The 12,922-nt window shown below is 63.0% G+C and overlaps 1 protein-coding gene across 1 annotated transcript in view; it reads right to left on the reverse strand.

The window, feature by feature from the left end:
- Nucleotides 1-12,922, reverse strand: part of INTS1 (integrator complex subunit 1) — a 35,673-nt gene that overhangs the window by 8,375 nt on the left and 14,376 nt on the right. Inside the window, exons 17-32 of the mRNA XM_030800885.1 lie at nt 10,818-10,909; nt 10,571-10,631; nt 9,017-9,214; nt 8,577-8,706; nt 8,180-8,359; nt 7,883-8,032; nt 6,550-6,729; nt 6,358-6,462; nt 5,346-5,513; nt 5,136-5,247; nt 3,929-4,090; nt 2,868-3,014; nt 2,365-2,463; nt 1,613-1,737; nt 784-1,038; nt 72-231 (exon numbers count right to left, since the gene is read on the reverse strand). Of these exons, the coding sequence (XP_030656745.1) occupies nt 72-231; nt 784-1,038; nt 1,613-1,737; nt 2,365-2,463; nt 2,868-3,014; nt 3,929-4,090; nt 5,136-5,247; nt 5,346-5,513; nt 6,358-6,462; nt 6,550-6,729; nt 7,883-8,032; nt 8,180-8,359; nt 8,577-8,706; nt 9,017-9,214; nt 10,571-10,631; nt 10,818-10,909 (2,324 nt within the window). The remainder of the gene's footprint in view (nt 1-71; nt 232-783; nt 1,039-1,612; nt 1,738-2,364; nt 2,464-2,867; nt 3,015-3,928; nt 4,091-5,135; nt 5,248-5,345; nt 5,514-6,357; nt 6,463-6,549; nt 6,730-7,882; nt 8,033-8,179; nt 8,360-8,576; nt 8,707-9,016; nt 9,215-10,570; nt 10,632-10,817; nt 10,910-12,922) is intronic.

Genomic DNA, 12,922 nt, shown 5'->3' on the forward strand with positions numbered 1-12,922 from the left:
CAGCTTGGCCACTCCGTGTGAGCCCCCATCCAGTGCCCCTCAGCCATCTGCCAGCCTGGCGCAGTCCTCACCGTCGCTGAGCCTGCGCCCGGCCGAGGCCTGGCTTGCAAGCATCCTGAGCTGTGACCGCAGGGGCCCACCCTCCACGCCAGGGCTGTCCAGCCACTGCAGCATCTGCAGGAGCACCTTCAGGAAGAGCGAGGAGAAGCCGGTGTCCTGCGGCACACAGCGCTGCGGGGACAAAGTGGCACGTGGCTACCCTGGCAGACGACACACGGGGACCCGGCACCCGAGGCCCAGAGCAGGGGCCATGAGGCTGCTGAGACCTGCCGCGACCGGCACTTGGGGCCTGGGCCAACCTCATCCCACCTCCTGCCTGAAATGGTGCCTCCTCTGCACGGGCCCAGACGACCTCAGACACCCTTTCAAAACCCCCCCAGCTGGTGAGGGCTCCCACGCGGTTCAAAGCAAAAAATATACACAAACACACAAGTAAAACACAGTCCCAGGCACCAGCAGGTGGGGAAAGCAAGGCAGGAGCGCCGAGCCTGGGTGGTGCGAATAGGCGGACGCCGCACCGCCCCCACCTCCCGTCCCGGGGGAATGTTCACTGAAAAAAGGGGACCCTGCCGCCGATCCCTGGGGCACTGTCCTTTCTCACTTAGAAACTGAGACCCAAGACCCACAGAGGAGCAGTCACAGGACACCCGGGCCATCCTGCGGGAGGCAGAGCCCTCAATGCCCTCCTCCCTCCTCCCACCCGAGAGGCCCACGCCCGGGCACCTGGTACTGGCAGAGCTGGCGCAGCAGCGGACAGGCCAGGAAGTGGCTGCGGTGCATGGACATCACCAGGGCGCCGCCGTGTGGGGAGCTGAGCAGGGTGGCGAGGGCCTGCAGGACACGCACCGTGATGCCTGGCACCTCGGGGTTGCCCTGGACGACGCGGGCCAGCTCCTGGCCCAGGGCCTGCTGCAGGGCAAGGGCCACGGGTCGGGGACTGGAACTCTGCCACCGAGGGTCCGGGCTGAGCGGGAAGATCTGGAACAGGGAAGGCCAGTGTCAGGAGGAAGCGGAGGAGGAGGAGGAGCGCAGTGGAGAGGCTAAGCGCCTGGTGCAGCTCCGTGCCAGAACCGCGTCCCATCATGTCCCTGTTCATCTGTAGCCCCCACCTTGTGGCCTGAGGGGCCCAGGGCCCTTGAGACCTGTGATGGGGAGCGCTGAGGGACCCCAACACCCAGGAGCTGCCCCAGAGGACGAAGGTGTCCAGAGCCTGCCCAGGGACCACCAGGCTCTCCATCAGGAGGCAGTGAGGCCTGCGGGATCCCCAGCTCCAACAGCCAGACCTTAGGCGAGACCTGAGACCTTCTGTACACATCAAACTGGGTGCCCCGTGCAGAGGGGTGTGCAAGGATGGCAGGGAGGGTGCAGGACGACCCCTTCCCCAATGTTGGCCTGAGCCTCCATCTGAGAGCATGGGGATGTGACGTGAAAGCAGCGTGCCAGGGTCAGGTGGTCACGCGTGTAAAGGCCGCTGTGCATGCGAGGCGGCAGGGGAGGCTGCACACAGGAAGACGGGCAGCAGGTGGAGCCCCACATGCAGCGGCATCGCTACCTGGAGGAACATGCCAGCCAGGTCGTCCTCAGGGCCCAGCACCCGGAGCTGGGTCCCCGCCCGAATCCGGCCCTGGCCTGCGGGCTGCTCCGGGCTGCTCTTCGGTTTGGGTGCCTCTGTGCTGTCTGCAGAGACAGGAGATCCGTCAGTGGCTGGACACTTTCTGACGTGCTGCCAGCGGTGGGAACTGTGCAAGCCGTGGCGAGTCCTGCCCGGGGACTGTCACCCAGGAGGAAGAGCTCAGACCTGGGCTCTGTGCTCCCCAAGGACCCCAGGTCTCGCTCAGGACCACAGGCATCTCAAGACTCTGAACAGGAACCTGCACGCTGGCCGGAGGCAAACGCCGCCCAAAGACCGGCCAAGAGCCTCTGTGGGGGCCCCTCTCAGGTGGCATCAGCAAGTGTGCACCACCCCGTGTGGCTGTGCAGGCCCCGTCCCCCTCCCCAGGCTGGGTCTGTGCAGGCCCCGTCCCCTCCCCAGGCTGGTCTGTGCGGGCCCCGTCCCCCTCCCCAGGCTGGGTCTGTGCGGGCCCCGTCCCCCTCCCCAGGCTGGGTCTGTGCGGGTCCCACCCCTCCCCAGGCTGGGTCTCTGTGTGGGCCCATCCCCTCCCCAGTCTGGGTCTCTGTGTTGGCCCCGGCCCCCCACAGGCTGGGTCTGCGAGCTGGCCCCACCCCTCTCCAGGCTGGGTCTCTGTGTTGGCCCCAGCCCCCCACAGGCTGGGTCTGCGTGCCGGCCCATCCCCTCCCCAGTACCTCGGCGGGGTGGCAGGGAGGCTGTGAGCAGGGAGTGGAAAGTCTGGCCTCCGCAGGCACCTCGCTCATGCTGGACCTCCACCAGGTGGGCCATGTAATCTGCAAACAGTAGTAGGGTCACACCTGGGCGCGGCCAGGGGCCAGGGAGCAGGTCCTTCCCTCTCTCCACAGAAACCAGAATTGGGAATGCCCCCACGGTCACCAATGCTTCCCAAGGACTTCAGAAGCTGGGTGGGCTCAGTCAGCACTGAGGCCCCAACAGCTCCCTCCAAGCTCAAAACACGGCCCGAGCGGGTGCCTGGCCCCAGGGTTGGGGCAGGCCCAGGCTCCCTCCTGACTGTGCCAGCCTCACCAACCCACAGCTCTAAGCCTGCCCTCGAGTGCCACCCACACCCACCCGACCTCGGATCACCCACCCGCTCGCACCCCGGCCCCAAAAGCCTGGCCGGGCTGGGGTTCGGTCGGCGTGTGTGAACCCACTCCGCAGGTCCCCAGCATCTTACTCTTGTCCATGATGTTCTGCTCCAGCGTCTGCGGGTCGTGGGCCACTGCCTGGTCCAGGAACTGTAGGAGTTTGCTCATGCTGGACACAGGGATGCCAAACGACTGCACGAACAGCAGCAGCTGCTGCGGCTCCAGGTCCTGCAGGGCTGAGGGTGCACGCGCTCCGTAACGCCACCCGCAAACCTGGGCAATATGCACTCGGGATCCCACCCGAGACCTGGGGCTGCCTGTGCGCAGTGACCCCACCCACCTGAGACCCTGGGCCATGTGGGCTCGGTGACCCCACCCAAGACCTGGGGCACTGCACACTCGGCAGCCCCACCCGAGACCTGGGGCCGCACAAAGGGGCAGCAGCCCGGGACCGCCTTGCGCCCTGGATGGCAGCTGTGTGGGCCCCGTCTCCGGGGGTGGGTGGGCGCTCCAGAGGGCCTATGGTGGCACGGCATGGTACACTTCCCAAGCTGCACGCAGGCCGCTGTGACTATCTCCTCTCAGCGCTCAGGGCAGCGCTCTTGCCCTGAAGCCATCGGTGGCTCCCAGAGGCACACAACAGCCTAGACCCCTTGGCAGTCATGGGTTTCCAGAGCCAGACCCACTCACTCACCAAGCTGCCCCCCATGTCTCCTCACTGTGAGCAGGCACCAGCCCTACTGACCTACGTGGGCCCAGGCCCCTTGCTCAGCCCTTGCTGGGGTCCCCGGCTGCAGCTCCAACCCCCAAATCCTTCAGGGACTCACCCAGAGGCCCTACCACTTCCCCTCCTCCTCTCCAACCCCAGACCACTTTCTCTTCTTTCCCTCCAGGACCTGTCTCTCACTCTAGACCCTTAAGCCTGACAGTAAGACCCTCTCGGACGGGGCCAGCAGAGGCTACTCTAGGTCTCCTAGGGTCCAGCACAGCCTGTTGTGGCCAGGACATAGGATATGCAGGATCCTCTGAGGCTGCCCGGCCAGTCTTCTCCTCTGCCACAGCCAGAGGCCGCCCAGGCCCACGAGGAGCAGGCGAGGGGCCCGGGACCCCCGCGCTGGCAGCCCCCGCCCGAGCCCAGCCTGGGCCGTACCGGCGTCCACCAGGCGGAGCACCTCAGAACGGATCATGCGCAGCTTCAGCCAGTCAGGAAGCAGCAGCGCCTCCTCCGACGTGTCCACCAGGAAGGCGGTGGGCAGTGGCTTCTCCTCCGGAAACCAGATGTCCAGCAGTGCCTGGAACTCGCTGTCGTCGGCTTCAGGAAGGCCAACAGGTGAGCAGCCTTCAGACCCACCGGGAGCCCAGCCCCAAGCACAGCTGCTGCCAAGGCTAGAGGCGCCTCCTCTCCCAAGGGGGAAACTGAGGCTTGGGAGGAGCACAGGGCTCCCGTGCTAGGTGAGCACTTGCTATGTGCGGATGCTTTGCGTAGGTGCACGCATTTGATCCTCACAGACGCTGCAGGAAGGCAAGCAGCATCACTGCCACTTTGTCTTGGCCAAGGGGACGTGTGCATGTCCCTGTCCAGCCCTTGCCCTTGGGGCTTTGCTTGGCTGAACCAGGTCCCATCCAGCTCTCTGGCTCCACAAAGCCAATGGGAAACCCCACAGGCCCAGGCCCACATGGGGCCAGCTTCCCCTGCTGCCCTTCCCAAGGGTGACGCCTGTGACTGTATCTGCCTCCCAACAGGGGTCACCACCCTGGCACAGCCCACCCACGTCCACCCAAACCCCAGCAAGAGGGTTCTGCCCCCTTCCCTCACTGACAGACACAATGGGGTGAACGTGCGAGCAGCTCCTGGTGTCAGCCAGGAGTAAAGGGGAAGGCTGTGGCCGCAGAGGGCGTGGCTGGGTAGGCGCCAGGTTCCAAACACTGCGCTGGCCGGAGCGTCCTCAGGGTCACACGCCTGGGCCCCGGGGAGAGGACCCGCTTGCCTGGCAGCCTCATGTCGCACCTCCACACAGTGAAATCCCGAGTTTTCCGCCTCCCAGGCACCGCAGGCCTGCATGGTTAGGCTGGGGCAGCGAGGGCTCTGACCCCAGGCTGTACCAGGCCCTCCAGCTCAGGACTCTACAGGCTGGGAGGTCCCACCACGCGGGGATCTCCCACGCGTCCACCAAGTGCTCAGAGACACGCGGGGCGGACTGCAGCCTCCTCTTCAGGAGAGAAGCCAGGACACAGGGTGCAAGGGCCAGGGGGCTTCCCGCCCAGAAGCAAGGCAAGGACACGGAAGCCGCTGGGTGTGGTCAGGGCCGTGGCCCGCCTGGCACGAAGCTGCCCCTCCGGCGCCTGTGGCGGCTCACCTCGCGGCGGGCCCAGCGTCAGCAGGATCACCATGGCATGGACCACGAGAATGTGCATGGTGGCTGTCTCCCCACTGCTCCAGCGTAAGAAGACCTGGTCCTGAGACTCCGACTGCAGGAAAGGAGGTGGGGTCAGGGCCGTAAGGTTCGGGGACCCTGGGCCAGCGCCGAGGGCACCAAGCCGGCACCAAGCGCGCCGCGCGGCCTCACCCAGCTGTAGACCTCCTCGCCCTCCTTGCTCTGCCGCATGCGCCTCACGTAGCGTGAGAAGATGGACAGCAGAGCACTCAGCACGGCGTCCGACGCGGCACTCGGGGAGAGCTTCGAGAAGAGGTGGGACATGATGGTGGAGCGCTCCACGACCAGCCGGGCCACGTCCTGGCATGTGGACAGGGGGGCGTCAGAGGCTCCGAGGCAGCTCTGCTCTCTGGCCAGCTGGGGCGGCCTCGTCGCAGGCACACCCTCACTGGGATCTTTAGCAGGGCCCGCGGCACCGCAGCCCCTCAGCCGCAGGCCACCAGGGGAGACAACCAGAGCTGGGTCGGACTCTCCGGGGAGAGGGAGGACACGACTTTCACGGCCAGGGACAATGACCAGGCCCTGAAAGCGGATGCTCCTGCCCTCTGCCCGGCAGCCACCATCTGTTCACCTATCGCTCATTCCCTAAGGACTCGGGCCACGAACTTTCACTAGGTCACAGTGCAGGTTGTGGACAAGAGGACAGTAGTGCAAAGTCAGAAGCCCAGTGGAGAAGGATAGCACCCAGGAGAGAAGTCGGGAGTCAGCGCCACACGTGTGAGCTAGAGATGCTGAGGACAGCGGGCAGGTGCCCAGTGACCTGGGCCCACAGCCCAAACCCTCCTGGCATCGGGGAGAGGGCTAATGGCTCTGATTCCACCCTGCTGTGAACAAGGCACCCTCACCCTCGTGGCTTCGCATCCTCAGGGTCTGGGGAGAAAGGCTCCAGGGAGTGAGTGGTGACTAAGGGACACAGGTGGCCACGGGGTCATAGAGGCCCCAGCACAGCAGCCGTGACAGCCCTCCCACCCTCAATTCCTCCCTGCAGCCCAAGAAGCCGCCAGCCCAGGGCACTGCACCACTGCCCCATACCCTCCCCAGGGTGGGGTCTCTGTGCTGACCCCGTCCCCTCCCCAGGGCCACACAGCTGGCTGGCCCCGTCCCCTCCCCAGGGCCACACTGCTGGCTGGCCCCGCTGCCTCACCAGGGCCAGGTCGCTGTGCTGGGCCTGCTCCTCCACAGGCGTGTGCTGGGACAGGTAGATCAGGTAGGCGCTGATGGTCTGGGGGTCAGTCTCCATGTGGATTGCCTGGAGGGGAGGGTGGTCTGAGCGGCACCAGGGCAGGGGTGTGGCCCTCTCATCCCTCCCTGCCGCAGCCCCGGTCAGCGCCCTCACCTGCTGCAGGGCCAGGGCTGTGGTGCTCCTGACGCTGTCGAACAGAGGCAGGCGGGGCAAGTCCCGCAGCAGCCACTGATAGCCCTGCAGCACATCTGTGTCCCCCGCGTCCTCCTCCATGGGGGGCTCCTTCTCCTCCCCGTCCCGCAGGCTGCCCTCCGAAAGCACCAGCGACAAACCCTGTGGTGGATACCGGTGAGCTGGGCCAGCTTTCAGCAGCGCGGGCAGGGTCTCACCCTGGCCCCAGGAGCACACGCATGGTGCCCTCAGAGCCCCGAGGAGAATGTGGCGCTTGCTTCCCAGGGCAGATGCCGCAGGTTAAAGGGAAAAACGAGACTGAGCTCTTTCTGTTAAATGCTTCTGTTCAAGTTCCTGAAGCCACTCTGGACCCTCCCATCACCAGCAGGAAAGGAACACCGGGCAGGCAGCAGGGCCCACCTTCACGTTTCACTAGCGCATCCCTCCTACGTGGGGAATGAACTTAAAATACAGTCGGGGTGAACTGAACACTCATTTTATTTTTACTTTTCCTTTTGAAGACAGGGTCTCATTCTGTTGCCCAGGCTGGAGTGCAGGTGTGATCACAGCTCACTGCAGCCTCAAGTGATTCTCCCATCTCAGCCTCCCAAGCGGCTGGGACCAGGCTGCACACCGCCACACCCAGCTCATGTTTCTCATCTTTTATTTTTTGTAGAGATGGGTCTCACTATGTTGCCCAAGCTGGTCTCAAACTCCTGGGCTCAAGTGATCCTCCTGCCTCAGCTTCCCGAGCAGCTAGGAATACAGGCACACGCTACCACACCCGGCCAATGTTTTCAGTTTTTGTAGAGATGGGATCTCCCTGTGTTGCCCAGGCTGGTCTCAAACTCCTGGACTCAAGTGATGCTCCCACCTTGGCCTCCCAAAGTGCTGGGATGACAAGAGCAAGCCACCGTGCCAGGCCTACTCATTTTACTTCTTTATTTTTCATTTATTTATTTATTTTTTTTGAGATGGAGTTTCACTCTTGTTGCCCAGGCTGGAGTACAATGGCACAATCTTGGCTCACCTCAACCTCCGCCTCCCAGGTACAAGCGAGTCTCCTGCCTCAGCCTCCAGAGTACCTGGGATTACAGGCCCCTGCCACCACACCCAGCGAATTTTTTGTATTTTTAGTAGAGATGGGGTTTCACCATGTTGGCCAGGCTGGTCTCCAACTCCTGACCTCAGGTAATCCACCTGCCTTGGCCTCCCAAAGTGCTGGGATTACAGGCGTGAGCCACTGTGCCGGGTCCCCAGCCTACTCACTTTAAACACGAAGAGTGTGCGCAGGAAGACCCGCCCACCACCTCACCTTCATGGCCAGCACGCGGGAGGCCACCTGGGAGGAGCCGAGGCGCCGCAGGAAGTAGTCCAGCACCTCACACGTGGTCTGCTCATCTGCCTTCGGGCCCAGGAGCAGGTCCTGCAGGCGGCCTAGCAGCTGCCGCTGCTTCTGCTGCCTCTGCGGGGAAGAGGGGGCTCTCAGGGGTGCAGGTGACGGGCCAGGCGGGTAGGACGTGGGGTGCGCGGTGGGTGGGCTCAGGGACGGGCGGCCCTGACAGGGGTGCGGGGTGAGAGGCGGGGGGGCTGAGGGGTGGGCGGCCCTGACCTGCCGCTTCTTCGCCTTCTGCTCCTTGCTCTCGCCCTCGTCGTCCTCCTCCCCGGAGGCAGCATCGTCCACAGCATCGTGCAGCAGGAACTCGCACAGGCACTGCACGGGCAGCACATCCAGGGAGCCCTCGCTGGACTGCACCAGGTCCGCCAGCCAGGGCATGGACTGCGAGGAGGCCTGGGCAGGCGACAGCGGCCCCGCTCAGCGCCTTCCGGGCCCAACACCTGCCGCCAGCCCCCCGGGTGACCGCGGAGCCGGAAAGGGCGACATGCAACAGCCAGCTCACGGGCCCCACATCCAGGTGTGTTGTGCCCGCTTCTGGCCACCAAAGCCTCCGGAAGGTTCCGGGCCTCCCGAGACCACCATCTCTACCTCCTGGAGCCTCGGCACTCACCTGCCGCTGGATGATGTGGAGGAGGAAGTCGGGGTTTCGGCTGCGGCACAAGAGGTGCCCAAGGCGGAGGGACTGGTTGAGGCTTTTCACTTGATCCAGGATGTGAGGGGGAGGCCTCCGAGGGGGCCCTCTGAGGGTCACAGGGGACATGGTGCGTCAGCACGCCCTGAGCGGATCACCCCCAGAACCCCTCCTCCTCCCATCCCTGCTTCAAGGGGCAGCCGACAGCCCGAGAAGGGCAACCCGTCCTGACCTGGGATGTCCCCAAGGCCTGGCCCCACAGCAGTAAGCCAGGGATGTGGGGACGGGGCTCAACGGGCCTTTCAGGGTCTGCCGCAGTACAGTTGGCTCCGCCTGCTCCTTCAGCCTCTGTCCCACCCACACCAACCACCCACAGGTCATGACAGCAGGCGCGGAGCGGGGCTGTGCGGGCTGCGTACTGGGGGTCCAGGCTAGTGAGCTGCGACAGAAGGAGGCTGCTGCTCTCAGTGATGGTCTGCTTGGTGGACGCGGCCGCCAGGTGCCCCTCGAAGGCCAGAATCTCCTGCTTCTCCCGCTGGGCGGTCTGCAGCTCACGGTTCATCATCTCCGTCCGGGTCTCCTCATCCGTCAGGGTGCACGGCGGGTAGGAGTAGTTGCTAGGGCCAGACGGGGGAGCATGTCACCCTGCCCCCCATGAAGTGGGCTCACTCCCAGTGGACCACGCTCAGGGTCAAGGAGGGTAAAACCCCTATGGCTGCTGCTGCCTGCTGCATAGCAGTCAGGAGCACAGGGAGCCCAGGAGCATCCACAGGGCTGTCAGAGCTGAGACCACGGCGAGAAGCCACGGTGCTGCCCAGAGGCGCGGTCCAGCCACTGCCTCGTCCTCCACAGGCAGCACGTCTGCCCTCACCAGAGCCAACGCCGGCAGCATCAGAACCTGGCCTCCTCCCGGGCCACCTCCCCTTCCACGCCACCTATGCTGGGAGCACAGCCTAGTTTGACAGCCACGCAGGCTCCGCCCGCCCCATCCAGGGACAGACCTGCAGGGCAGGGACTCTCTGCCTACAGAGGCACACGTGGCTTCGGTGTGTTCCAAAACCCAACTCCCCATGGCTGCTCTAATCTGAGCTCTGTCCCCAAGGCCCCAAAGTCAGTCTGCTCCTTCACAGGTGGGGGGAAGCAGCTGTGTCTCCCACCTCAGGACACACACACGCCCACTCCCCACAAAACCACGGGCAGACACATGCCCAGTCCCCACAAAACCACGGGCAGACACATGCCCAGTCCTCACAGTGCAACAGCCCCACACGTACCCGATCCCAACGCCACAGACACACACACCTGGTCCCCACAATAGCAGGGCCACACACACTCCCCGTCCCTATGATGCCACAGCCTCAGGCGCCCCTTCACCTTGGCCACTGCCATTGGTGTGGTGCCCTCACTGGCGAGATAGGATGCTGGCCCCAGAGCTCATCGGCCCTCGCCCTATGTGGGCACCAATGCTGCCAGGCACAGCTGGTGGTCAGCCCTGGGCGTCTCCTAGGCAGGCTGCGCCGACTCTCATCCCACCTGCACTGAACTGTCCTTTAGGCTCACCCACGGCTGATCCCACACAGGGTCACACCTGGCCCACTGGGCCTGGCTCCATCCTGTCTAACCCATCTCTGGCCGGATTCTCTTGCCATGTCCTCCAGCGTCACACCACCCCCAGCCTGCCCGGTCCCCACTCCTGTCGGCAGCATAAGCGCTGCCCAGGAGGAGCCGGGGGGGGGCCTGCGGACCTCCCCGCTGGCCTCCGTGATGCCACCTCAATCCACACTCCCTCTCCCCGCAAGGGAAAGAGAAAAGAACAAAGTGCACCAGGCTTAGATCCAGAAGCTCAGGTCCATGAGTCAACAGAAGACGCAGATGCAGCACGGCCCAGGAGACAGCAGGGAACACAGCCCCAGTGGAACAAGACCAGGCCCTGCTCCCTGCCCTGGGCCCGCCGAGGGGACATGCAGACTCACTTGGTCATCACCATCTCCATGAGCATCTTCAGGGTCGGGTACTCCTCCCACGCGGCCAGGCCTAGGGAACCGGAGGGTGCGGAGCTAGCCAGACTCCCCTGAGCACCAGGCGTGTGACCGCACCCTCCCCCAGCTCCTCCTCTCATCCCCAGCTGGGCTCATCCAAAGTCCCAACAGACAAACTGCCCCAAAGGAATAAGGACCAGCAGGGCCACGTGCACGTGTGGGGCGGCCAGCAGAGGCTCACCGATGTTCTCCGGGTTGAATGCAGCGACGACCAGCAGGAGGGGCCAGGCCTTCCAGTAGAGGGTAGAGATGGCGAGGTTCGGAGGCTGGTACCTGGAAGGCAGGGGCGCCCTGACTCAGGCCCAGCACACCAAGCTCAGTGCCAAGGATCGGCCGGGCCAGGTGGCAAAGCTGGGGCAGGGACAGTACTGGCTCTGAGCTCCTCCCGGGACTGCCCTCCAGTGACACCTGTCCAAGCATGTGCGTGAGCCTGGCTCTGGGCTCCCTGTCCAGGCCCGACTCCAGCTCTGTCCTTAGCTTTCTAAGTCTCTGTTTCTCATCTACAAAATGGGAGCGGTGGTGGATACATAATAAATGTTCATTAAGTGTCAATAATTTTTGTCCTCTACATGATATAAAAGACACCACCCCAGGAACCATTGAGATGAAATTGTAACGATACAATTAAATCAAAGCACGGGCCCCTCAGGTGAGGAAACGGATCCTAGCTACGAGACAGATGTGAATCGAGACACTGCCTGGAGCCACATGCGGAGGCTGCCAAGTGGGAAAGACCACACCAGAAAGCAGAGTGGGCAGCAGCTGCCGAAGCAGAGAGAGGCAGGAGAACCTCGACCGCAGCATCAGAGAGCACGTGAGGCTCAGGTGCAGCGTGGGATTCCGAAGTGGGTCCGACCAAAACTCCAAACTCTACTGAAAGGGTGTCAGCTCTGCATAAAGGGACACCCCTGAAAGGGTGTCGGCTCCGGATACACGGGAACCCCTGAAAGGGTGTCGGCTCCGGATACACGGGAACCCCTGAAAGGGTGTCGGCTCCGGATACACGGGAACCCCTGAAAGGGTGTCGGCTCCGGATACACGGGAACCCTGAAAGGGTGTCGGCTCCGGATACACGGGAACCCCTGAAAGGGTGTCGGCTCCGGATATACGGGAACCCCTGAAAGGGTGTCGGCTCTGGATACAGGGGAACCCCTGAAAGGGTGTCGGCTCCGGATAAACGGAAACCCGCCCACGTGCACGGATCGCAGGGCATGGCCTCGCTGACATGGTGGCACTCCCCAGACTGACCCACGGATTCCACACTGTCTCCCTCGAAATCCCAGTCATCTGTTTTGCAGAAATTGACAAGCTCACCCTGAAATTCACATGGAAATGAACGGACCTAGAACAGCCAAAACAATCCTGGGAAAGAACAAAGTTGGAAAACGCACTTCCCAATTGTAAAACTCAGCCCTTATAGAGGATGGACACATAGACAGACAGAAGAGACGTGCAGACAGACAGAATGGAGCTGACTCGAGAGGTCAACCCTCTCACCTACATGCAACAAGGGTCCAGAGGTCAACCCTCATACTTAGGCACAACAGACCACCGACAGGGCACCAAGACAGCCCAAGGCGCAGGAACAGCCCTCTCAACAGTGCTGTGACAACCAGAACCAACCAAGAGAATGAAGCAGGGCCCCACCAAACACCACACACCACGTGGATGATAGACTCCGGAGACTGAGCGCCAAACTATAACATTCCTGGGAGAAAATGGGAGGAAGGCTTCGGGAACGTGGGGCAGCCCCAGCGTCCTAGGTACAACGTCAAAGCACACACACCAGCAGCAGCATGAAGATGATCAGGCCTCCCCAAAGGTGAGCTCTCTGCTGCCCATGCGGGTCCACAGGACGGAAGTGAAGTCCAGGAACAACCCACATGGGTGCGACTTCCGACAGAGCCAAGAGAACCGCATCAGGGAAAGACAGGCTTTCAACAGTGGTGCCGGGACAGCTGGATGGCCACACACAGAGGAATGAAGCCGGACCCCTGCCTCACACCATAACAACTATGTCACAGCGGCTCAAAGACCTGAATGTAACAGCTGGGACTATAAAACCCTTGACAGAAAATACAGAATTAAATCTCCATGACCCTGGACTAGGCGATAGTTTCTTAGACATGACACAAAAGCACAGAAACCAAAGAAAAATAGATAAAATTGGATTTGCTCAAAATTGAAAACTTCTGGCCAGGCGCAGTGTGGCTCATCACACCTGTAACCCCAACACTTTAGGTGGTCAAGGCAGGAGGACTGCTTGAGCCCAGGGGTTTGAAAACA

Source organism: Nomascus leucogenys, chromosome 20 (assembly GCF_006542625.1).
Source record: "Nomascus leucogenys isolate Asia chromosome 20, Asia_NLE_v1, whole genome shotgun sequence".
NCBI classification, from domain to species: domain Eukaryota; kingdom Metazoa; phylum Chordata; class Mammalia; order Primates; family Hylobatidae; genus Nomascus; species Nomascus leucogenys.